This window comes from Punica granatum, chromosome 7 (genome assembly GCF_007655135.1).
Source record: "Punica granatum isolate Tunisia-2019 chromosome 7, ASM765513v2, whole genome shotgun sequence".
Classification (NCBI taxonomy): domain Eukaryota; kingdom Viridiplantae; phylum Streptophyta; class Magnoliopsida; order Myrtales; family Lythraceae; genus Punica; species Punica granatum.
Window position 1 is genome coordinate 7,418,713 of NC_045133.1, and position 27,233 is coordinate 7,445,945.

At 34.7% G+C, this 27,233-nt stretch overlaps 3 protein-coding genes across 3 annotated transcripts; all 3 read right to left on the minus strand.

Annotated features, from left to right (window-relative positions):
* Positions 1-176: 176 nt before the first annotated feature.
* On the minus strand, positions 177-3,853 carry LOC116213773 (autophagy-related protein 18a-like). Its single transcript, XM_031548829.1, has 4 exons — positions 2,879-3,853; positions 1,523-1,730; positions 1,266-1,392; positions 177-511 (listed from the first exon to the last, which is right to left on the minus strand). The coding sequence occupies exons 1-4, from the start codon at positions 3,743-3,745 to the stop codon at positions 421-423; spliced, it is 1,293 nt and encodes a 430-aa protein (XP_031404689.1). The 5' UTR covers positions 3,746-3,853; the 3' UTR covers positions 177-420.
* Positions 3,854-7,962: 4,109 nt separating this feature from the next.
* On the minus strand, positions 7,963-9,078 carry LOC116213508 (protein SRC2 homolog). The gene has a single exon (XM_031548486.1). The coding sequence runs from the start codon at positions 8,971-8,973 to the stop codon at positions 8,101-8,103; it is 873 nt and encodes a 290-aa protein (XP_031404346.1). The 5' UTR covers positions 8,974-9,078; the 3' UTR covers positions 7,963-8,100.
* Positions 9,079-9,803: 725 nt separating this feature from the next.
* LOC116213507 (acyl-CoA-binding domain-containing protein 4-like) lies at positions 9,804-16,892 on the minus strand. Its single transcript, XM_031548485.1, has 18 exons — positions 16,518-16,892; positions 15,715-15,785; positions 15,339-15,402; positions 15,186-15,254; positions 14,794-14,988; positions 14,595-14,672; positions 14,240-14,344; positions 14,071-14,137; positions 13,629-13,690; positions 13,288-13,427; positions 12,562-12,688; positions 12,351-12,465; positions 11,646-11,734; positions 11,392-11,475; positions 11,127-11,312; positions 10,792-10,947; positions 10,497-10,556; positions 9,804-10,369 (listed from the first exon to the last, which is right to left on the minus strand). The coding sequence occupies exons 1-18, from the start codon at positions 16,665-16,667 to the stop codon at positions 10,175-10,177; spliced, it is 2,013 nt and encodes a 670-aa protein (XP_031404345.1). The 5' UTR covers positions 16,668-16,892; the 3' UTR covers positions 9,804-10,174.
* Between the last annotated feature and the right edge of the window lie 10,341 nt (positions 16,893-27,233).

A 27,233-nucleotide genomic window follows, 5' to 3' on the forward strand; every position in this document is an offset into this window, starting at 1 on the left:
GGCCAAGCCCAGTCGAGTCGATGAGGGGCAAGCAACAGCATATTTGTCGGAGCAGTGCCAGAAATGAACTCTGTGCATTTTATAAGGTTAGCCCGACTCCTAAGAAACCAACCATTATGTTGTCTTACGTACCACAAAAAATGGGATCATCGTAGACTCTACAATGAAGAAATGTGGAAAGGAGAAACGACAGAGGTATGTATGCTAGTAAAAGGCCAATCCCTTATATTTTCTCAGATTAGCCATCTGTGACGCTACCCAATATTTACAGAACCCGAATGTCAGACAGGGAAGCTCATATACCATTTACACTCACTAAATGTACATTTCGAGCTTATTGAGTTCCCTCGAGATTCAAGCACATATGTAATACTTGGAATTTAAGATAATATTATACAGAGTTCCCCACCCTTGTACCTTTTAAAATGTTTCTTCAGGTTTAAGGAAATTATAGTATTCCAGCTGAGTCATCTCTCCGCCGGTCGCCGGGTCAAACTGGCATCGGTAGAAACTGCATCCACATCCCACATAAAATGGACCTTATTAGACTCCACCAAAGAATCAAGAGAATTGCAGCACCCTATATCATCAGTCAAATCGCATCCAAAATGCTCAAGAAACTAATTATGCAGCACTGAAGATTTAAGGGAGTAGATGCCTCCAGATTGCCTATCGATAATGCTTTTTCAAGTTCAAAAGCATGTTTCATTTGATAAATTTCTTTAAGGTTCTGTGTGTTTTAAAGTTTCCATTTTCTTTTTCTATCCACATATTCAGAAAAAACATTCCTAGAAAGAACCCAAAGTAATTTTGATCAGAACAATTAGACAAGTCTTCCCCCCTTCAAGATAACTTCCATGACATCCAAGTTCATTCCATCTTCTCTTGTTTTGTAGGGAGATATTTTCTTAGTATACCTTACTCAATAGATGAGAAGGCTAACATCCTATATCGGGCTTTTAGCTCATATGGTGATTGACTGAAAATCTTCCAAGTAGACAACGTGAAAACCAAACATGAACAGGACAAGTGACTTTCCTTGGGGAAACTTTCTTAGTAGACCCTATTCTAAATGAAAAGGCTAAGATCCTATATCGTGCCTTTAGCCCATATGGTAGTCGACAAAATTTTCAAGCACAGTGAAAAATCAAGTATGAAGATGACTCTTGATTTTCCTTGATATAATCTGTGTTTCAATTATAGGAGACATAACAGAAAAATAAAGGAATCAAGGAGTATAATGCCCCTATCTGAGAATTTATTACCTTCCGTCCATCCCAAGAATTACAATGGTGTTCTTCTGATGCCCAAAAGCAACAAGATACTGCAAATTTTCATGCAGCCTGAACTGGGCCACCGACCATTCCGAGCTGAAATATCTTGGCAGCACACCTGCAAATATATTGAATTAGCCCCAGTTAAATATATTTGACCGTCCACCAAAGTTGAGTCTCAAGCAGATCTCCAACCGTATATAGAGGGTAAAAAATGACAGGAACTTTCTTTAATCTGTATATATTACCTTTCATGAAAGACAGAGACGAGATCATCGAAGACGAAGAAGATCCGAGAGGTTCGGATGCACTGTACCGCTCACTGACCAGTGATCCAGAATCGACTTTCAAGCTGAAAACATGGACAGTTCCTTTGTCACTTGATACCGCGAGCCATTGGGCAGTCGGAGAGAAAGCAAGGCTGTATATTTCTGCTCGATCAGCACCTCTTCTTACCTGTGATAGATGAAATATCTCGATCACATTCTCATTGCAAAATATTTTCTAAACTGAAGCATAATCATCAACTCCTAGTACAATCACCACATCCAACCAATTGAAAAGCCTGAAATTTAGCATGTAACATAAGTCCCAAACATCTTTATAATACAATAACAGTGTGGCAATAGCAACACTTTAACTTCCAAGTATGACCTTTGAAACTGCATTTTCTTTTCAAATGTCCCTGTTATCAAGAACCTGGATTGCACTATACATATCATCATCCAAATTCCGATTGTCTACGGAGTTCGGAGAAGGTGCAAAGTGCAAACTACCTAGAATCCAAGATGTTTCAATATTTTTCAATGTCTATCTCAAGTAAAGACACGAACTTCACAAGTGGACATGATTCCAATTCTCAGCCTTTACATTATTTCAACTGCAAAACTCAACTCTTTCAGTCTGTTTGAAATCCAAAAGACCTCGTTCAAAAATACAATGCAGTATTAGCATTTGCATCCAAATCAGGCCAAAATCAACATTTGACTATTCACTTGGAATCTTGATTATAAAATTTAAAATCGATTACTGGAAATAAACGAATCAAAAAAAAAATACACACTGTAATCAGTAATATTCCTTCATGCTTCCCTATCTTCAGTGGCTGCAATCTTTAATTGAAATCCAAACTCTTTGTAATATATATTTCAAAGCAATGCCTTGCAAGTAAAAACCATATGTTACTATAAATCCTTCAATTTTGTACTTCAATCTTGCATATTTAACTTTTTTTATTTTAAGATGGCATGCTGCACTGTTTATTTTTCAAATTTCTTACTGTTCATGTAAATTTCCTAATATATATTTGTATCTTTCCCTATATATTTCGAGAATTTATCATCAAACATCAACCAAAATAAGTTAGTCGACTTTAACATGTATTCTAAACAAGATTATTCAATCAGTTGCAGTTCAATCTCTTAATATTTCATATGACATAATTAAACTAGAACTGAATTGAAGCAAATAATGCTAGAACTGATTCCGGACGGTCTTCAATACCCTTATCAAAACCTCATTTGAGAACATGAAAACTCGGGAGCATGCTTCAACACCATAGCTGACAGCTAAAGGTACGATTTTTGGGCAAGCAATTGATATACCTCTTGCAGCAAAGACCCGTCGAGGGTGTTGAAAACCCGAACAAGAGTTCCCTTACTGCTCGCGGTGGCCAAGAACCTCCCGTCCTGCGAGAGGGCGAAGCAGGCGATCCGCGAATCGTGGGCCATGATAAACTTGGTCCTCTTCGAGGCGTAGTGCTCGACCCTCACCTGCCCCTTCTGCAGCCCCGGGCAGACCAGCACCATCTGCCCGGAATTCTGAGACACAGCGCAGAGGCCCTTAGGGTTCAATATGGTTTCAATCTGGTGCAGCAGTTTAAGGTCCGCAAAATTGTACACTAGAATCTTCTGGAGCAGGACCACAACAATTCGGTCCCGCCTGAGCTTGACCGACTTGACCTCTGAGCGGAAGGATAGCTCGCCGATGCACCGGGACTGGTGGTCATCCCAGATCATGACCTTGTTGAGGGGGTACTGGGGGCGGGGGCCGCCACCTACTAGGGCGACGATGTTGCAGCGGAAGAGCATCTCGACGACCGCGACCCCGCCCTCCTCGAAGTCCCGACGGAAGATCTCGCGGAAGGGATCGCAGTTGTAGATCCGGAAGCCGGAGTCGGTGCCAGCAGCGAAGCAGCCATGGTCCTGGTTGAAGGAGAGGTGGAGGAGGTTGGGAGCCCGGGCGGGGGCTACGGGGGGGTTGGGATTGGGATTAGGAGGCTGGGGAGCGGCGGTTGGGTGGGAGAGGGAGGAGAGGGGAGGGGCGGAGTCGGGTTCTGGGTCGGAGACAGGATCAGGGGGGATTAGGGTTTGGGGAGAGGAGGGTGGAGAAGAAGGGGGAGGAGGAGAAGACATGTGAGGGGAGAGGAAGGAAGGGTTAGGGTTCGGGGAAGAAGAGGATACGGTAGTCATGGGGCCTCGCCGTTCGCCCAAACCCTCAGTGGTCGATTGCTTGCTGTTACCGAGGAAGAAGGAAGACGGAGGAGGAAGAAGACGATGAAGATGAAGATAATGTCCCAGCAAGCAAATATTTGAATTAGTTAAATTAATTAAAAATTAAAAAAGAAAATGAAAAGAAAAAAATAAATTGTACGCTGCGGCTACCTTATATACTTTATAAAATGAAAAAAAAAATCTATATATCTATATGTTCTACATTTATATTAATTCAGGCTCCAACATCGAACGCCCTATTCGTTCAACGAGAGGATTCCACATGAGCTTTTTAGGCGATCTCTCAGTAATTTTCTAAGTCCCTTTTACAAAAGAATTTTCTAATTTTTTTTCTTTCGGTAATGCATACATAAGTTATTGCATATGTCATATTGCTTAAATTTGTACAATATAAATAAATTATTAAAGTGTTTTTAGAATTTATTTAATTTCATGGCCTGAGCATTAGTTGCCTATTGACTGTGGCACATTTTCTGAAATGAGAAAACTAGTTCGAGATATATATATATATTGTTGCTTGGATTTCTTTTTTAGTGAATGGCTGCGTGGATAGAAATTTTAATAAGGAGAGATAATTTAATGCACTCATTTGTAATATACTTTCGGAAATTATCACTTTAGACCATGAAATGATGCAACGTAAGGTTGTTTATATAGTGTGTAGAAGTATTTGTTCATTTGTTATTCAAGAAATATGTATGATGGATGTATATGGTCATTTTAATGTACCCTATCAAAGAGCAAGATTTTTCTTTTCAAAATTATAGTAATATATGCACTTTCTTTTTAAACTATAGGATAACTACTTATATTTTTACTGATTTTAAAGTATAAATAATATTTGATAAATTCTTTCAAATCATAATTGATTAATTTTACAATTAGAAACATGATTTTTTGTGGCAGGTTAAATCATTAAGTTATAAATACCAATAAAAATTATTTCTATGTATTATCTATTTCAAATATTTATTTTGATTTAGCAGGTTCAAACCATTATCTTCAAAATATTTTAATTTATTTTGAAATTAGTACTTATTAGTCGTGGAATCCATACGTTCCACGGAATGCAATGTGATATTACATAAAATTGGAAAGTCTTACAAAAGTTTATGTCTGAAAAATAAAAAGAAAAAAATTGGATTATACAAAAATTTTGCAAAAATTTATGCATGAGAAAAAGTCAAAAGTTGAAGAACTCGCCTTCAAAAGTTTAATTATAAGCGAAATAAAATAAACTTGCGTGCACGCGTGCGGAAAATTGAAGAAATCGAGTGGTAATAATATCTTTATCACTCATAGTTTATGTGTGAAACTTTCCCTATTTATAATGTATAATACGAAATATAATATACATAACACATCATAACCATATTTATAAAAAAATATGATCTGATTTTCATTTTAAAAAGCAAATATAACACATCAAATCTATAAAAATATGATCTAATTTGTTTTATAAATAGCAAATTACATGATTTGTTTTATCTAGTTCCTCTCATAAAATATTTATAATTTAAAAATTCAACAAAAATGACGAGTCCTATAAATCTATATGTTTGCGTTTTAAAATATTTTAAAGAATTCGTTTTAAAAAGAAGCTTAAAAATCCAAGAAAATAACGACCGGTCGCACAAATCTACATTTATATATTTTAAAAGTAAAAATTATTTTTTAAAGAGAGAAAAAATATCGAGAAAAAAAAGGTCCCACAAATCTAATATCTATATATTTTTAAAAGATTAAAAATTTTGCTTATCAGAAAACTTAAAAAGTCGAGAAAATTTCATCTAGAAACGAAGCGTTCTGATCGTGCCCACCATTTTCATTCTTTCATATAGATATAGATTTCAGCATTTCACATAAGCAACAACACTCATAAATCAAGCCTAAAACTCATATCAACTTGGCACGCAAATTTATCTGAGGAATTTTCTAATTGTATATAATTACATATGTATACGACAGAAAATACTGTATATGTTGAAAAAAAGAAAAAACTTGAATTATTGATGCATATGGAGGTACTTTCTTGACCAGGGAATTGGGGAATTAGGCTTGCTTTGGAAGTCAAATGCTCTTGAGGCGGGGAAAATTGATGAGGAGTAGCTTTGCCCATAGTGTGAGGTGCTATAAATTTATTTTCCATCAAAATTAACAGCTCAGTTGGTCTGAATAAAGTTACATAACCTAAATTTCGATGCCTAAATTTGAATATGGGCAATCACAAGATAAATTTCGGTGGCTAAATTTAAGCAGACAAAAATGATATTGCATATAAATTTTAATGACTGTGTCCTTTTCTTTTCAAGAAATTATTCTTGAATCATTTTGTAAGTTAGAACATATTGAGTTTTATACATTCTAAAATCATACATCATGAACGAAGATTATGAAAAAAAATGAGTTGTGGTGGCCCTCTCTCCAGCGCTCTTAGTTTTTAAAATACTTATACTGAAAAATCCCTTAGTGATTACCGTTTGGTTTCGAAATTTGATTTTAGAATCATGATTTTGATTTTAATTCTATCAACTACATAACAAAAACACACGTTTCCCAAGTCAAATTTATAATACTATCTCATTTGTCCTTTTACACAATTAAAATTAAAGTTACTTTAACTCTGAAACCAAACTCACTCGTAACTTTTAACTTTCAAAAATATCCTTAGCAAAATATTTATGACTAATAATAACCCCAAAATTAAGGATATCATGGTAATTTTATAAGGAAAACTACTCATATTTTCTCTTCACCACTCCCTCTCTCCTCTCTCTTCATTCCGCCCCCCCCCCCCACTCTCTAATTATTTTCTTCTTATTTTAATTTTATGTTTTCCCTTCAACAATTCTCTCTAATTATTTTCTTCTTATTTTAATTTTATGTTTTCCCTTCAACAATTAATTCATTTTCCTAAAATTCTTGACAGGGTCGTAGATCGATCGAGTTTGCGATATCGGACTTTATCTAACAGCAAATTTTATATGATTAATTCATATGTCATTTTGTTTATGTTGTAAATTTTCCGTCTTATGGACGGGTTATCACTAGTTTATATTATATTCAAAAAACCAATCACATGATAAAAGAGTTACGAACGCGAGAAAAATGATGATGTTATACTTTATAGTTAGTTGTCTTCTTAACTTTCGATATATTTATATTATTCTCGACAAGTGCAGTCATGATATGAGAATGTGAGAAATAACGATGGCATGATGCCTTGTTGCGTTCTCAAATTTTATATGTTTGCATTATTATGGAGTTCGAATTATTTTAGTTCGAGATTTATGGCAAAAGTATGTTATTCGAAAGTTGAATTGAATCGCATAAAATTACACCGTTGTTAAAGATTAAGATAATGGTAAATGAAGTTAGGTTAGTCTGATAATATTTGCTCTAATCCCTTATCAACCGGTGTTTACTATTATCGTAGCTTACAAATGTGAGCATGGCATGTCTAACAAGTATGCTCTAATTGCATATAAACGGCTGGCATGGCTCGATGAGTCGATACGATTAAGTAGAAGGATCAACAGGTCAAGAACAGAAACAATACAACAGTCCATGCATGATTAGAGCGAACAATTAACACAATTAACTCGACGTGCATGGCTAAATCTAAGATTGAATTGGGTGAGACTCAGCGATGTTACTGGAAGGAAGAAATTTTAATAAAAGTTCGTAAACGCGTTACATGATAACATATGATCACTAATGGTATTTTCCTCCCAGGTTCTATTGCCATGTCAATCGGAACGAAATCTATCTCCTCATTCATCTCAAATATAACCGATCCTCCATTTTCGGTCTCCTATAACAAATCCATCAGCCCTCAAATCAAAATCACAACAAATCCAGAATTTTGTTAAGCTGTAAATAATTCAAATGGGAGGAATTTTAAAAAATCACTTTGGTCTCAAATTCAAATATTAAGATGTAAAAAATTTAGGGAAAAGGTCAAATTGGAGAGAATATCAACATTACACCTCTCAGTCTCACCACCAATGCAACTTTAGGTCACGTCGATGCCAACTTTACGCCTAGCGTACATAGCCTGTTCAGACTCGATAAATGCTAATCGTCGCGTATGTTTGGACTCGATAAATCCTCAATGTTGCACGTAAAAAATAATAATAAATAAATCAATAAAGATGTAAATGGGGAAAGGGAAGAAAAGCATCGGCAATATATAAGAGGTCTGATTATTAGATTTCTAACCATATACATATACGTCCCATCTCAATCCATTTAAAAAAAGTAATAAAAAAATTATACATATTAAAATCCAGAAAACTCCAATAAAAAAAAAACTAAAAGTCAAAACCGCCGTCGTCGAAACCCCCAGCGTCATACGCTGACATCTCAGCCGCGTCCCCTATCATGTCCCCGATCAGCAGCCCTCCGAGTAGCCCGCCGGCCAACCCCAGCCCGAACTTCCCCCCACCGCTCTTCTTCGGTGGCTTCACCTGCTGGACCGGCGGGTAGCCGTAACCCTGCGCCCCGTGCGGGTGCTGGTTCGGGTACCCGTAACCCACCTGTGGCGGGTAAGCCGGGTACCCTCCGGCCGGCGGGTATTGCGGGTATCCCCCAGGCGGCGGGTAGTGCGGGTACCCCCCAGGCGGCGGGTAAGCGGCGCCGGCGGAGCTTGACCCGGGATGGGCCATCGCGGGGTACGCCATCACGGGCTCATCCGCGCCCTTCGCGGTCGTGGGCGGTGGTGGGGCGGCGACGGTGTACTTCTCCCCGAACCGATACGAGAATTCGAGTGTCCCCTTGGGCTTGCCCTTCGGCGTCCTGACGCAGTAGCTCATGACGTTCTCGAGCGCCGGGGGCGGGGCGACGTCGTCGGACTTCTTCCCATCAACGACGGAGGCGGCATCGAGGAGCTCCTTGACGGGGACGTGTACGGAGCCGACCTCGCGGTCGCCGAGGGAGCGGTCGGACATGATCTTGAAGACGAGGGTGAGGCGGTTGGCGTGGGCGGCGGCATCGTCGAGGGTGAACTTCATGGGGAAGTGCCACTTGGGGGAGGAGCCGCAGTCCTTGTCGACGGGGGTCTTCTGGGCGGTGCGGGGGTCGCCGGAGATGGAGACGACGGCGTAGACGTCCATCTTGGTCATGAGGTTGACGTCCTTGAGGCCCTTGGCCGACAGGACGGTGACGTCGAGGGGCCTAAACTCCATCGCGCTCGAAGAAAACGTTTTTCTTGCTTCCCCGATGAAATCTGGTTTCAGGGTTTTCCGAATTTCTGAAGATATTGAGAGGGAGAGAGAGACGGGGGATTTATATTTGGGTGGAGGGATTGGGATTGACGATGACGACAAAGATGACAGGAAGGGAGAAGGACGGTTCGATTCGAGGGGTCTTAGGAAAGCGAGAACCGACCGAAAAGGAGAACTTAGTGGGGGAATTTCCAATTTCTTTTTGTCTGTTTTCTTTTTTTTTTTTTGGGGGGCTTTTTTATTTTTATTATTAATGAAATGCATTTATTCATATGCGCGTGAGAATATATCCCGAAGAATCTGCGCTATTCTACCGCTCTTTTAATTGCTGACCCAAAAATGGAAGATTCCACGCTTTTTCTTTTAAAAAAAATATTTTTTTCCTTAAATTTCATCCCTTTTTTAGGCGAAAATTTCTTTTTTCAGAATTCATTTTTTGCCTATATATAAATAATAAATGAATGCATTGCGTGCTGTTGGGTTCATTTTCGTCCTCCGCGGACGCGGTTCGTACGCTGAAAGAAGGTAATTATTATTATTACGCGGTAAAGGTAATTATTATTAAATAGAAGGATCCAATCAATACAAAAATTAATACCACTTATCCATCTCGGGGACGAAATTGTTAAACTCACTCAGAAAAATGAGCGCTACCAGCTGGAAAAGATGACGAACAATTAAAAAGAAGATAATCCAACAATTCCAAGTTGCGAAATTACTAAACTTATTGACGACGATCGGATTGAGAGAAGTGATCGCTCCTAAGCAAGGGCAATTCGACAATTATCGAGTATCGATGGCCCAAAGAATTCTGTATATTCTTCAACCCTCGGAATATGTTTTGTTCATCAGCAATGAAAATTACCTGTTCGACTATTTCACTCTATATTTAGCTCAACAAACTTAAATACAGAGACAACAAATTGACATCCAGGAGAAATTGCTCCGACACATTTGTATAAACTATGCTACAGAACTAAAATTACATCCTTTTCGCCTCCCAAAAACAAATCATAGGAAAAGGAAAAGGAATATACCATGAGTGCCGACGTCCTTTCATATTTTATTATTCTCCCTGATGATACCAAAGAATTTCCCCGTTCCATGATTTTGGCTACTGAGAAATGAAGAGACTACCGAATGTTGGGCCTCCGGGAATACTTCAGGCATTGTTCTCCTTTTCGCCTGGAGATGGAGGAGTTCCGGTGAGCCAAGACCACACGCCACCGGAGCTTTGCTTCTGCCTCGCCATTGAGATGGCTTGCTCAGAAGCAGCCTTCTGTCGCCGGAGGATCTCGAGCTCCTTCTGCAGTGCTTCCATCGTTTGCAGCTTCTGCCTTAGCTCTGCAACATCAACCTGCCATCCCAGAGAGAATTCATTAGCATATCGTTGAGATCTGTTTTCCTCAAGGGGGCTAAAACCAGCACTGACCAAAAGAAGTGAGAAAAAGGGACTGATGAAAAGTTAAGCAAAGAGCACATACCTCGAGTTTGAAGGATCTCGACTGCTCTGCAGCAAGCTGACCACGTAAAGACTGAAGCTCCTATACCGTTCAAGTGAACACATTAGCATATTACTGAAACAGTTCCTGGTTGTCCTATTTGTCAGCTTATTGGAAAATACATGCAAATATATACATATAAAATCAAAAAGTCGAGCATAAGAAGTCGATTAACCATGCACTCCAACAACAGTATATTAACTCGACATTCACCACAATGCATCAATTGTTATTTATAACCATCAAGCTAAGATTCCAAACCCGGGCTAAATTTTACCTTGTACAGGTTGGCATTACGAGCTTCAGCTTCCAATAAATCTTCCTTCAATTGAAGGGATAGCACCTTCTCTTTGCTTAATAAAGATTCTAACTCTTCTTTCTCTGCCTTGATTGTTGTTAAAAGAGGCTCACCATTTGCCTGACCTTTTGATTTCTGGACACGAATGGACAACTTTTGTTGATCAATCATACAACTGTCATAAGCTTGAACACAGTCCACAGAAGATTAGGAATTATTAATAACGTCTAGGTTAAGTTCTATTTTGATAACTGTGAAGAACATCTCGCATAATAACTCCTGTAAATGAAGACCGTTCATTCAATAAGAACTACCGTTGGATTTAAAGCATTGTCCACTGCAATTTCCCTAATTCTTCCATCCTGTACTGCTTCAACTTCCAACTCTACATCTCTGGGGGCATGTGTAACATTGTGCACGGCAGAGGTACTGTCGGGCAGGCTACTCTCAGTCATCTTGGATGGTATGGTTGACTTGTGACTTGGTTTAAGTACATGGATCTGCAGTTGTCAAACTCGTCAACTAAATATAACGAGCAAAGCGGTTTCATTGCAGCATAGATTAAAGTTAGCCTTGAACCTCATTGTTGTAACGCCCATTGTACCCCCCAAAAGATACCAGTACATCTTCCCCATTGTAGGAGCTCACAACCAAGCTCAATCCCTATAGTCCAAAAAATCAGAGTGAGACTTCAGATTATGCATCCAATGCATGAAAATTTTTCTTGGAAAAGCAGGATGAGCAGCAGAAAGTCTACTGGAGACCATGCACTCAGACAGCAATAAGTAAATACGTCTTCAAGTAAATTAGATTTGAACAGACAGTTAACACACCTCACTAACAACAGGAACACGTCCTTGAACAGCAGTTACGATTGACCAAACTAGGGTAGACATGTTCAACATAATCGTTTCTGAGGCACCTGCAAGGAGTAGTCAGAAGAGATCAAGACTAAATTTCCAAAGTCCCAAAGGAAAGGAGTTTAACGGACATATAAAGACAGATAGTAATCTCTTCAGACAATCTCAAGTCCTAAATATGCATGGGCATCTAAGTGTATACAAAGAGGTAAGTCCCTTCCTCAGTAGTTAATACACCTAATTGAACCTATAACCTTTCATCAGTATTCACTTCACTCAGCCACTAAGGGTTAATTAATGTAATACGCCATTTAAGTCACTCGATGAACCTTCACTGCTGTACAAGGTCAGCAATGAACTAAAACTTGATTTAGCAGATCCCTGTATGTTCAAATTAACTAACATGAATTTCAGTAGCAATCCTTCAAGCTACAATTTGCCAGTGGCTCTGTGGCAGCTGCTATGGATCATTCTGATCTACGGCAATCAATAAGAGTCCCTCCCAATTTACTAATGACAATCAAGAACATAATATAACATGCAACCACATAAGTTTTTATGCCAACTGAACGGACGATAATCTTCCTACTTTTTGTTATATCTTTGGACAGAAATTTTAGATACAGGCTAGCATTTACAATGCAAGATCGTACTCCACAGGTTTCATAAGTCACCTACCGCTCTTATTATCACCACCACCAACAATAAACCAGTTCTCTCCAACTGTTGCACCTGCATGTCCAGCTCGGGAAGTAGGTATCTCTCCTTGTTGTGTAGGTCTTGACCACTCCATCTGAGAAGATCAAATCTTGGAATTACACTGACAAATCATAGTCTCTATCTCAAGTACAGTAGTATACAAAAGATCAAAGATCAGAGATTATCTTACAGTTTGTATATCAAGGACATGCAGATCATTGAAGCATGTAGCATGGGAGCCCCCACCAAAAATTAAAAGGTAGCGTTCTGCATGAACTGCTGCAGAATGATCAGACCTTGGAGAGGGAGGCGTACCCCTGTTGCAAAGTAACATGTGCAATCTCAATCAATTGAAAAAAGGAGGGGGGAAAAAAAATCTGCCCTGCGCTTATACTTTGAAACCAAGATGAATGCAGACATGAATGACCATTTATACAATCTTGAAAGAACAAAATGCACTATCTGGGAGGGGAGACCAATTTATGATCATTCGTACTTAATGAGGAGAAATTTGGACTGTCCTTTATGAGATTCCTAATATAAAGATATGAAACAACTGATAGATGCAAGAAAATCTATATGGATGATGATACATCAAAAGAATGGCTTGCCAACACATGATCTTAACAAACTAAACCCAGCTTTTCATGCAAAGTGATATCAAAATGAATTAATGTAAGCAACATCTATCTTCATAAAATTCAGTCAATTTCTTTGCGGCAACAGTACGAACTAAAATAACATTGTACATTGACCACCTTGTGTGGAGAGCACCAGTAGGACTTGCATTTCATCTAATGAGAGCAAAGTCCCCTACGAATAATAACAATTAACTTCTGGTTGTTCCTAATCATCACAGATTAAACAAGAATAAATAACTGCTTTTCACATTGCCCGTAAAGTGAAATCTACTTACAGAGCATCAAATTCATCCCAAGTCATGGTTTCAAGATCAAGTATATGCAAATCATTCAGTAGCGATCTTCTTGCATCTTGACCACCAAATATCACTAACGTGTTTCCAACAAGGGTCACAGAATGACCACCACGCGAGACCTACAAAGCATGATCAGAAAAGTTTGAGAGCAACATCCAAAATGCTCGATCAAAAAGCACACGTCTAGCTAAAATCCCTCATTCGTCCTGAACATATGTATGTTATTAGTATCAGTACAAGGAATAGCAAGAATATGTTAATTTGTCATCTTTAAAGGATAAAAAAAAAAAAGGACAGACACTGCAGGAAGTAATAGATACCGGTGCTTTCCCATAAGTCTTCAAGATTGACCAAGTAGCAGTTTGAGGATCAAATTCTCTAACTGTGATGCAATAAAGAAATGGAGAGTGCTTAGAAAGTACGACAAAACTTCTATTTATATGTGCACTCAAGGCAGTAGGTTAATTTAGATGAAACGAATACTAATCTAAATGATCAATAATGGGAGAGTCGTAATTCTCAGAGAACTCGAGAGGATTTAAGTACATAATAGCATCAAAGTATGTGGCTATTTAGAAGTCTCCATCTCTCATATTAATCCTGATATGCTGCCTCAAAAAGCGTTTCCAAAACCTTGCAAGCAAAGCTTTCATAGGGCTCCCAAAATTAAAAATTAACTTGCATCTGCAAACATTTCTGAAACTGCTGCCTCCCAATTGCTTAAAAAAATCAGAATATTGATTAAGTTGTGTATGTATGCACCTTGCATCGTTTCTGAAGGATCCTTAGTGTGACCAGCAACGGAAAGAAGCTTATTATTCCATGGTATCTACAAGGTATAAAAAGCAAAGAATTATATAATGTATCAAAATCCAACATCTAAGAAGAGTCGATTCCAAAGGATGGTTGAGGATGCTTCTCTCATACTGACCAAAGAATGACCAGCACAAGGAGCAAATGAACCAGAAGTCTCTGCTGTATCATCATTAAACTTGGCTTCAACTTTCGACCAGGTCCAGCTTCTCAAATCCAAAATCTACATTCATCATTTAAGCAGCATAGTATCAAAAGACTCTTGTCTAAATCCCAGCAATAGCAGCATTCATTCATGAGGATCCATAGTTTCGTTAGAGAGAAGTAACGATTGCATTCAAAAGCTCAGGGACCAACCCAACAATAACAACTTAAAGTTACCAGGATATAGCTTTCACCAGAGTCTGCAATTAAATTAACAAAGAAGCAACATAAGAGCATCTCTTTTAGCAAGAGTGGAAGTAGTTGCTTACATGCATATCATTGAGGTAACGGCCATTGTGGTTCCCAGCATATACATACATTTTGTCCCGAATGACAGCTGCTCCATGCTGTAGATACATGAAAAGCTTGATTCAGGATAAATATGGGGCAGCAAAAGGTCCTTAGCCAATGGACAAGAAAGGAAGTGTTATTTCCTGGTGAATTAACAAGAAGGGAAGTTGATAATACCTCATAACGAGCCTTTGGACGTGGACCTTGTACTGAAGGTGCAACCCATTGATCATAGACAGCAATTGAACTCAGGCCTTCTGAAACAACATCTTTGTCCTGAGTTTCATTCAGAATCCCATTTTCAGAAGAAACAATCTTTGTCTGAGCATCCGATTCCCCATTCTCGATGACTGGCTCACTTTTGAAAGTATGCTACAAAACCACCACATGAATTATTAATTGTTCCGAGCCCCCCCAGAATCTAAAAAAGCATATGAATATCAACAGCAACCGTACACATGCCCCCGAGAAAGCAATTTTTATAGCACGAAGAGGTCGTGGCTTTCCAAAAGATATCCCAAACATGTGCAATACAAGGATTTAATTCCTAAAATAATGATTACACTCACATTTGTGTCCACATCAACAACAGGATCTGCAATAGCAGATGCTCTTGAAAACCAGCTTGGATCTTCCTCCTGTTGAGAATAAAAAGCGAACAATCAGTTATCTCAATACAAGATAGCTGTGATACATTAGAAACAACTCTCATTTATAATGACCTCCAATATTTTCACAAATAGTCGCATTGCTTCTGCTGAGGCCATGTTTCCGAGCCCATGCCAGCTGGAATATGAAGATTACATGTAAGAAAGCAAGCTTTATTTAGATGAAGTGCATTGAGTTGATGTAATTTATCAAACCCGCATAAAGAGCCACGTGTGGCAGTGCTTGTTACATATTAGGGTAATATCAGAAGTAACGTAAGCTGAGCCATATAACAGTGTCCGTGTCGGACAGTTTCATAAAACAAAGACTCTGAACGTTCGTAATATATATAACGCTTGCATAGAAAGTACTATGAAAGAGTGTCTAGGAGAACCGTGATGCGGAGAGAGAGATATAGTTGTGCAGGAAGAGTAATGCTGTAATACAGACCTTGTCCATTTACTCTGCTCAACTGGACTCCAACCTCTAGGTTTTGGAACGTTACAGGGTCCTTTAGTGGCCTGAATTCATATGCACAGAATACAAAATGGAGGATCAGCACAGTAAGTTGGATCTATCTCGACAAACACATATAAGAAACCTCGCACTCACTTATTTGCTACAGATAAACTCAATAACCTGACAATCTAAACTCAAAGGTACGAATTCCAGCTTTGTGAGGTAGAAAAATCACCCCAGCACATAAGTCGTTATACTCAGACGGATGATTCGCTGATAAGATATCCGTCCGAAAAAACAAGGGAAAAATGTGTACAAAGTTCTCTTAAAAAAAGGGCAACAATTCAGAAAAGGGGGGAAAAAATAGGAAAGGAACAATTTTTCATTTCTACTGTGTTCACTAGGCACCGAGCAGTCGACAATTCTACGCTCCTATTGGATCAAACATCAGATTTTGCTCCATCAATGTCCCTCAAACTTCTTAGAATTTGTCACATTCAAGTGCCAAATATAACTGTTAGAGATTCGATGAAAGTCCGGTACCAATCAATTCCAGAATTTCACAAACTTGCCACAACTGACGGCCCGAACGACGACATCTAGGGATTGCAGCATCAATTCATCTAAAAACCTCAGCATTCTGGCTTATATCATACAAAAGACTCGAGATCCTTCAACGAGATCAACGATCTAGCAGTTGCTCAAGAGGAGCATGCATCTCTCTATTAGTGTACAAGGACATTGGATTCAGAAGATACAAAGCGGAGGAGAATGAGAGCGAGCCGCATCGGAACCTGCTGGTACAAGGCGTAGAGGAGCAGAGCGATGTCGTTGGGGAACCTGGAGGCGACTCCCTGGGGAGATTCGCCGAAGCCGGCGTAGGAGGCAGCCGCGTAGAACCGGTCGGGGTACGCCGGCCCCGAGCTCGCCCGGGCCATCACCATTTCTCTCTCTCCCCCCCTTCAATCACTCACTGGATCAATTCGGAGGTTCGGATCAGACGAATACCCGATTGAATTTCAATGGTGAACGGACGAACGATCGAACGAACGTGGAGGGATTGAGATTTGGGCGGGTGGGCAAGCCGAGCTTCTGAAAAAATGGTGATTTTTCGGAAGGGGATGGAGCTTGGAGAGGTCGACGCTAATGGGGTCAGTTCGCGTTAGAGTTGCTGTCCGGATCGGTCCGATCCGATCTATCAGCTGTCGGTGAGCCGCGGGGGCCCCATGTCCTCAATCGGGTTAACTTTTTGCGGCAAATGGGTCAATGAGTCGGGTAACGTGATTTTTTTATCCTTATTATTTAAAGAAAAAATAACGTCATACATCTCAACATTTACATGTTATCTTAGTTTTATTCTAATGCTATTTTTTTCCTGAGGCATCCTAACGTTAATGGTTTGATTTTAAATATATCCCACCATAAAAGTTCCATCCATTTTTTACAGAAATACTGACGTGGCGTGTTAATTGCTTAACGAAGCTGACGTGAAAAGTGCATGAGTCTCGATGTAAGGGAAAAATTATACCATATATCCCAATTTTTTTATTATTTCTCAATTTTATCTTAACATTTTGATACTTTCTCAATTTTATCCTAATAATTTGATAGTTTCTCAATTTTATCTCAATCTTTTACTGTTTTCTCAGTATTATCGCAACATATTGGGATAAATTTGAGAAATTATGAAAAGATTGGGATAAAATGAAGAAAAAAACAAAAAGGTAGTGATAAAATTGAGAAAATATTAAAAGGTTAAGATACATAGTATTATTTTGCCATTGTATTGAGACTCACACACTCTCCACGTCAGCGCCGTCAAGCAATTAACGTGCCACGTCAATATTTTCGTAAAAAATTGACGGAATGTTTACGATAGAATATATTTGACACCAAATCATTAACGTTATGATACCTTAGAAAAAAATCGACGTTCAGATAAAACTAAGATAACATGTAAAGATTGGGATATATGGTGCAATTTTCCCTTATTTAAAAGGCGACGAACATGCTCACGCTGCGCACAAAATAAAAAGAAAATAAAGAAATCAGAAAATATTGATTAAGTAAATCCTAATATTTGAAGTACTAAAAGTTAAGTGATGATCTAATAAAATTACCATATAAAGGGCTTGAACGATCAATATAGACCACAAGTTAGGTGTTCGAATACAATTTTTGAATTATCTGAGTATTTCAAAATGCTTGGCATTTTAAGATATTTTCCGATTAAGAATATATATTTAAATTGAGGTAATCCATAATCCATATTGAATTGTATTAAATATATATATATATAATATAACTGGAAATTTCAATCAAGCGACTGTGTTAATCATCTATATCTATATATATAAACTTGAACACAAGCTAATAAATAGGGGAAGAATCGTAAAAATGAGTAATATATTATGGTCAAATTATGAAATGCTTGAAGTTTAAGGTAAAAAATTATACAATTAATTCATATAACATGATTACATCATTTTCAATATATACACAATTATTCATAAATATATTAATTATACACAATAAGTAGGTAAGTATCTCTTAATTTAATTAATAGCTATTTTACATTGAATTTTTTCAGTATGATAAATCAATGTAATATAAATACATGAGTTTACTCATATACAGTCAATATTTTGCCTAATGTAATTATTAAAAGAGACATATATAGAGAAAATGGGTCTTGGTGCAGTGACACGAGACGCCATTCGAAACCAAAAGGTCTTGGGTTCGATTCTCATTAATGGGACTTATGTGTCCCTTTATTTAGCTTTGTTTCCTTTCTTGGTACTAGGCTTATGTGCCTCTCTTATTACCGAAAAAGAGAACATATAAATTTATAAATTAAAATTATGAAACTTACGTCATTCTTAATTTATTCTAATTGACTTCATTATGTTAAAAACTTTTTGAAGAACTATAGTGCTAATATTATCTATATATACTTATAAAGGCTGGAACAAAGCGCTGGACAATACTACGTGGGATGTAAATATTTCATGGTTGAGTGACTCTTGAATTTTTCACCAGCCACAATGCGAAAAAAAAGGCATAGTATCATTAAGCCACAATATTCATTGAACTCTAATGTTGTGTTTGGTTTTAGAGTTAAGTAGAGTTGAGTTTTGATTTTAATTGGATTATAATGATTGTGTTGTTGAATTATGAGAAAAAATATGAAAAAGTAATGAATAGTTAAGAGAAAGTGATAATTGTGTAATGATGTTATTGTTGAATTGTTGAAAAAATAATGAATAGTTGAGAGAATTTAGTATTAAAAATTGAATTGAGTATAATGGAGTTGTATGTGGGTTTATATATGGGGCTCACTTTTTTGAATTGAAATAGTTGATTTTTGTTGTGTAATAAGTAGAGTTAAAGTTAGAGTTAAAATTTTAAAATCAGATCCTAAAATCAAACGGGGTGTTCTTCAGTTATGGAAGAAGAAAAATCATCTATTATAATCTTCAGATTAAAATAAAAAAATATTTATGCATGTTCACAAATTATTAAAAAAAGAAAAATTATTACAACTTCCTTATAAATACTTTTAGAAAACAATACTTATAAACGAACTCTACTTATGCAATCATGGACAAACTTTTTTTAGTCGTGAATATTTTATATCATCTATAAACTTATTGCATAAGTCAACCAACTTTTTAATACTAGCCCGCGCGTTACGTGAGCCCTTTATTTAGTTAGGACTTAATTAAGTATTCCATTGAAGTGATTGGATCATTTCATCTAAAATTATTCACATTCATGAAAACTAATCTATGCGAGCCAAATAAAGTACAAATAAATACCCAAGAAATCCTAAACATTCAATAATTAAAAGAATTTTTATTTTTAGAACATTACAAAAGAAAATTTATAAAGTTCAAATAAAATAAAACTAAAGATTTTGACTTTTTAGGATTTTAAATTTATTTTCATAGAAATAAGAATGATTATTGAAACGATGTATATGAATTCATCATATAGATTCTTTGCTTATGAATTGAATATATATTCAACATCATAGTCTATATTTGTCGTGTCCAAGTTTATAATATAAAAAATAATGTTTATTCATATGAATATAAACTATAAATTCATATTAGTTATTATTTTCATATTTAACTTACTATATAAAATTTTCTTCATAAAATTCATGCAACTCATGGGTCCAATAATCTAGCCTATATATCTACAGTTGTATCCATCATAATAAATTGGGTCAGAATGGTAAATGTATTAATAAATTAATAAGCAATGTAGATTTTAAATATATATATATATATAGTGGTATCCACCCTAATAAATGGGGGTAGAATGATAAATATTTTAATAAATTAATATGCAATATAGATTTTAAATCATATTAATAATAATAATTATAAATAAATAGATAATTCTTTAGTAAATGTCTTAATAAAATTAATATTCAATATAGAAATTAAGTAATAAATATTTTTGCAAATAAATGAATAAATACATACAATCTATCTATTTATATAAAGCTGTATCCACCATAATAAATAGGATATATGGTAAATGTATTAATAAATTAATATGCATAGATTATATATATATATATAAAGTTGTATCCACCCTAATTAATAGGGAGAGGATAATAAATGTCTTAATAAATTAATATGCAATATAGATTTTAAATCGCAATAAAAATAATTATTATTCTCATAAAGAAATAAATATATCCAATAATGAATGTCTTAATGAATTAATATACAATATAGAAATTTAATAATAATTCTTACCTTAGATAAAGAAATAAATATATCTAAATAAATATATTAATCACTTATCGCTATTTCATAAGGATATAAATATTCATAATTTTAAGGATTTTATTAGTAAAAAATTATTCACAATTTTAAGGAAATTGAAAATTATTTAAAATTTTAAAAATCATTGCTAGTTTTATTAAAGTCCAATCAAGAAATCTCACATCGAACCCATTTTATCGAAAATTATTCAAACTCACGAAATTTAATACATGAGTGTGATTGAAAATAAAATTCAACTTTATACTAACTTTAAAAATTTATAGATTTTATGTTCATTAATTAAAGCTAGGAATTTTAAATCTTTGGGATTTAAAAACTGTTTTCTATAAATTAGATTGATAATTGCGATTATGTATGTGAAATATTTTACATGAATTATTTGCTTGAGCTCTTCATTTAATATTATTTAGCATTGATTTGAAATTTACTCTATTGAAATTTATATAATATAAAATATAATTTTTCTGTACACTAATATAAATTATAAAATGATAGTGATTAGTGTCTTCATTTTAAAATTCTTATAATATAAAATCTTTGCAATGTATATACGTAAAGTTGTACACACCCTAATACATAGGGGTAGAATGGTAAATGTCTTAATAAATTAATATGCAATATAAAAATTAAACAATAAATATTATTGCAAATAAATAAATAAATATATACAATAGTAAATATATTGTTAAATTAATATACAGTATAAAAATAAATAATAATAATTATTGTCCTTGAAGAAATAAATATATTCGAAGAAATATATTAATCACTTATTGTTATTTCATAAGTAAATAAATATTCATGATTTTAAGGAATTCGAGGTTATTTACAATTCAAAAACAAATTTTAAAAATCATTGTTAGCTTTATAAAGATTCAATCATGAAATTTCACATCGAACCCATTTTATTGAAAATTATTCAAACTCACAAAGCTTAATATATGAAATGTTATTAAGAATAAAAATCAGCTTAATACTAACTTAAAAAAATTATAGACTTTATTATTATTACTGTTCATTAATTAAAGCTAAGAATTTTGAAATTTTTTTTCTGTAATTTAGATTGATGATTGTGATTATGTATATGAAGTATTTTACATAAATTATTTGCTCGAACTCTTCATCAATATTATTTAGCGAGAGTTTGAAAATTAACATGTGTAAAATTGTATCACATGCAATAAATAGAGTTAAAAACACTTATCCAAAAGATAGAGTCAGAAAAGTAGATGTCAAGATTATATAGGATAGCAAGTTTAAATGTCTAAATAAGATATAAGGTTAAAATATCATTTATAGGAAAATAAGCAAAATTCTTGCATTAAATGCATTATATAGTAAAACAATTAAAAACTATTTATTATTTATATTTGTTCGTTGCTAGCGAAGAACTATCACATATATATTTATAACAATGGATTGGTAAAAAGGTTCTATAATGTTTTATATCAATTCGACTTTTTGTTCTACCAAAATATCATGCACTTTTTTTTTATGTCTAGATAATATTTAGGGTTAGAAAATACTATAACTATATTTAACATTTTCGCCGCAAATTGGGGGAAATAATTGAATATATCATATTCATTCCAACCTACTCGACAATATATATTCGCTCCAACCTAAAGGCAAATGTTTAATGATATAGAGTTAGAAATGTCAATATCCAAATAAAATTATGTATATATATAAAGTTGTATCACGTCCAATAAATAAAGTTTGAAAAGTAAATGTCAATATTATATAAGGTCACAAATGTAAATGTCTAAATAAGTTTTAGGTTTAAAATGTCATTTGTAGGAAAAATAAGTAAAATTCATGCAGGTAATATAATTATAATATATATTTGTCAAAAAAGGAAAATGAATTTATATCTATACTATATATAAGAGTATGAGGTGTTTCTTTGGAGTTAAGTAGAATTATACTCTACTCCGTTATTAAACGCCACCTTAGTTGCTTTAATTTTTTTATTTTTATAGTGGAATTTTTGAAAAAGAATTTGGTATTAACGAAATTAAAGTTTATACTATGTAATTTTTTGATATTGTTAATAGTTACTCTATAATTAATAAGATCAATTCTATAGATATAGTTACAATATACTTTACATAGTAAAAAGAATTCTATAAAATAAGAATAATATACATATATTGCTTTAGTAATATTATTATATTTAGTACTCGAGAATAAAATCCATGAATTGCACGGGCCATTCAAATAGTATATATATAAAGTTGTACCCAAATGCAATAAATGGTGGCGTAATTGTAATACAAATACAATTCATAAGTAAAATAAAGTTGTAGCTAAATGCAATAAATGGTGGCACAATCATAAATATAAATACAATTCAAAAATAAAATTTCAAAAATTAAGTTTTCAAAAGATTAAAGATCGGTCATTATATTAAAAGGAATACTCTGAGCAGGATTTTATTATGTTTACAATAAAAAAATATTTTAGGACTTTACAGATAAATCATTTTTTTCTCATCCATTCCACAAAGTTATGAAATTTATTTTAATAAATAATTATATGGTAAGTAGATATGTAGACTATAGAGAATATTTCCAAATGAGAAAGTTTAACACATCGACTAAGAAAAGAAGAATTGAGAAATTAGATAAGGATTTAAGAGCTTTATCCATATTTAGTTAGAGCATTAATGTGATATTGAGGACATTTTGGTACCATAGGCAACAAATGGAAAGGATTAGTTAAAATGGGGTGGAATTTCCCATGTATGATTTCAACAATTTCACCTAAACAAGGAACGGATCCAATCACAAAGGGTAAGAACAACTACTTACCATAGAGTGTTTATCGATTTGAGAATGAAATTAAAGATACGATATTTCCGTTATCTTATCACATAAATAATAACAATAAGACTGCATGATTAATTTTATATAAGTATCATCCTTTGTACTAGATTTTAGTGTCCCATCATCACTCATCAAAACAGCCAAAGAATTTGAGACGGAGAAAGGGAGTGCAGAACAATGACTTCTATAAAGAACTGTCTATTCGTTGGACTTCTTTGTGCTTTTTTGCTTTTGAGTGCAGGTACTTAATTGATTCTCATCTTTAAAACCAGTATTTTTTTTTTGGAAAATTGCATCATGTAAGATAACATTTACATGTTATCTTAGTTTTGTCCCAATATTAATTTTTTTTCTTAAGTATCATAATGTTAATGGTTTGGTATCAAATTTATCCAGCCATAAACATTCCGTCCATTTATAACGAAAATGCTGACATGACGCGTTAATTGTTTGACGGCACTGGCCTAAAGAGCGTGTGGGTCCCAATACAAGGGAAAAATAACACTATGCATCATAAACTTTTAATATTTTCTCGATTTTATCCCAACCTTTTTATTTTTTTCCTAATTTTATCCCAATATTTTCACAGTTTCTCGAATTTATCTCAACATGTTGCGATAATATTGAGAAAACAGTAAAAGATTAAGATAAAACTGAAAAACTATCAAAATATTAGGATAAAATCGAGAAAACATCAAAAGATTAAAGTGAGGGTAGATTTGAAATCAAATCATTAACGTGAGGATGCCTTAGAAAAAAAAAGATATTGGAATAAAACTAAGATAACATGTAAATGTCGGGATACTTGATGCTATTTTTTCTATTTTTATAGTAAATATAATAGAAAATACACGTAATTTAAGCAAAATTACCAAATGTATTTGGTGATATTAAGCTTGATGTAAAATGGTGTGGTTTTAGGTACGATTTAAATATCTCACAATTGTCACCCTTGTTATGTGGTAGATCTAAGTACGCAGCACCCATTCATCATAGACCACACTTCACATACTGACTCGCAATGTTAGGCCATTCACGGTGAAAAATAAAATAAAATGAAATGAAAAAATAACGGAAAGTGGTAAGGGTGACAAACCAAACCAGACCGCACGATTTTACTGAATTTTTTCACCACATGATAGATATTACTTTTTTTTTTTGGCAGGCACTTATTTTCCTATGCATTTTCCCCTATTTCTTAAATAGTTAGTATCGTAAATGCGTGATCATGTCTCCTATATTATAGTTCCTCCCAAGTTAAAATAACTATAAAGACTCCTATGATAAAATACTCTATTTTCCATATTCTTGATCTTATTTTTGATCAATTAATTTGCACATGTAAACCAAATGAATATCACGATAAAATGATAATAATTCCAAACATGTGAGGAAATTGCTTGAATTAAGTACCGTCAAGGGAGGCCTCGAAGTTTTATTTTCCAATTTCTAACTTATGTTTTTTAATGAATGTTAGTGGCAGCACAAAAACGGGGTGGCCTCAAGTATGCAGGATCGTGCGAGTACATTTCTAGTAGTATTTGCAATCGTTATTGCCTTCTTGTTTACAAGGTTGAAGGAAAATGCTTAACCATCAAGGGAGGCCCCGGAAGTGGTTGTTACTGCATACTGATAATTTAATTAGTCTCCAGTGGCATTCGTTTAGTGTCCTCAGTCTTTATGTTAAGTGACATGGCTCGATCGGTTTATATTTCTTATCGGAGTAAGATTCTCAGCCGTTTGCATGTAAGTTGCTAATGGCAGTGATAAAACATGTTCTTCTCTATTGTCAAGTTGATCTATCTTTTGTCCTCGGCAGATTTTTCTTTTTTTGATCGAATTAAAAAGAAAAAAAAAAGAAATTATAGTCCGAGTAGGCTAGGAGAACTGATGAGAGCAACAAATAACGCACTTCAAGCAAAAAAAATTAATATTTACGAGCAAAGGTGGCCCATGAGAAATGGTGACCTAAAGCGAAAAATTTATATAAGACCTTTGAAAACATTCATTACAGTATAAAAGGTTAATAAAATTAATATAATTTTTTTTATTTTAATCGATATGTAAATTAATAATTAAAATTTTTACAATAAATTTCTCTTAATACTTTATTTGAATCATTTTCAACAGATTTTTTCTTTCTTGCATCAAAATAAGAGTAATAATTATTTGAAAAATCACCAAAAAAAATGAAAGTCAAGTGGAGAAATTAAGAGAAAATTTGACAAAGTTACTCCATAAAAAAAGGGATGACTAGAAGAACAAAATCAGTTTAATTAAACATTACAAATGATAAACCAATTCGGACAGAACAAAGAGAATGAGAAATCACATTAATAAACAATCTTAAAATTCTCCCAATTTAAAAATCATACTTACAATGATATGAATTGTCGTTTATACAATGTCAAAGAGCTATTAAATACCTGTGAGTGTTAGGAGAAGTAATAAGCACAATCTCTAAGATGGTTTAGCATTTTTGTTGAATTTATTGATAGTTGATGGATAGAAGAATTAGGAATTTTGGAAAAAGTGAGCAATAAGTTGATGGCTTATAGTGAAAAACTAAAATTTATGAAATTAACTATCGTAAATATGGGCTACTCTATGAAATTAATTATGTTATAGGTTAATTAATACGAATAAGGAAAATGAGATTTATTATGAATTAGTTTGGCAAGTAAATTTATTATTGATTAAGTTAGGCAATTTAATGTTAGGGCCCTTACGAAATTTATTGTGTTAGAGTAGGCTAATTAATACAAATAAGGAAAATAAGATTTATTAGAAGTTAGATTGGCAAGTAAATTTATTGTAGTTAGTCAAATTTAATGTTAGATGCCTAATCTATTGCGGAAACAAGTAAATCTATCATAAACTAAACAAGGCAAATTAATTTTAGGGGCCTTAATCTGTGATGGATATATTCTTAAAATTGGAGTCCAAGGCAATTGCCTTACTTGCCAAGCCATAGGGCCGGCCGACCCAGTTTACGAGCAAAATAATTGATATATAAAGTCTATTTACTATTTGCGCCGCCACTATTAGGTACAATGCAACGGGAAGGAAATCAAATAATATTCATTTTTTCTATTTGACAAAATAAATTACGTATTACCTTCTCGTTGAACAAAGTTAACCGTCCAATAGGGACCTCATACTTTCATTTATTATTTATTATAAAAGGTAATAAATCTATGAATAAATTGCACTGGTGGTCCAAAAAGTTTCATAAATATTTCACATTGATCCAAAATTTTTTTTTTTGCTAGTTGACAGTACAAAATGTTTCAAAATTATTTCTTTATAGTACATTCCGTCAATTCATGATTGATGCCATTAAAAAATGCTGACGTGATAAGAAACTTTTTAATTAAAAATATTTTTTAATTTCAATTAAAACTCCAAATTTTTTAAAATTTCAAAACGATCTAAATTTTTTGAATTTTTTCAATTTTGCCCTAACCTTCTCACTCCCTCCACTGTTCATCACTGTTCATCGTCTTCCCTATCGACCCCACCATCCGATTCCTCCCCGAAATCAACATCATAAGGGCAGTGGCCACTCCCCTCTTCAGATTCCAAGTCCCAGCCCAGAGAAAGCCACCCACCCCGCCGCGAAATCGCTCCACCAAATTCGCCCTCCCAGCATGGAGAAGCTGCTTCTTGGTAGGGAACAAGTTGGGGTTCTCGGAGTCCTTCATGAACTCCATAATCTCAGCCTCCGGGGCAGTATCCGTATCCACCTCGCCGTCCTGCTCCCTCCTGCACCTCCTCACGAGCCTAGGAACCTGACAAATCTCGCACCAATTCCTCGCCCGCTTAATGCCCTCCGCACCCAACAGAGAACGGGGTCTCCTCCTCCTGGGTCCGCGGCGGG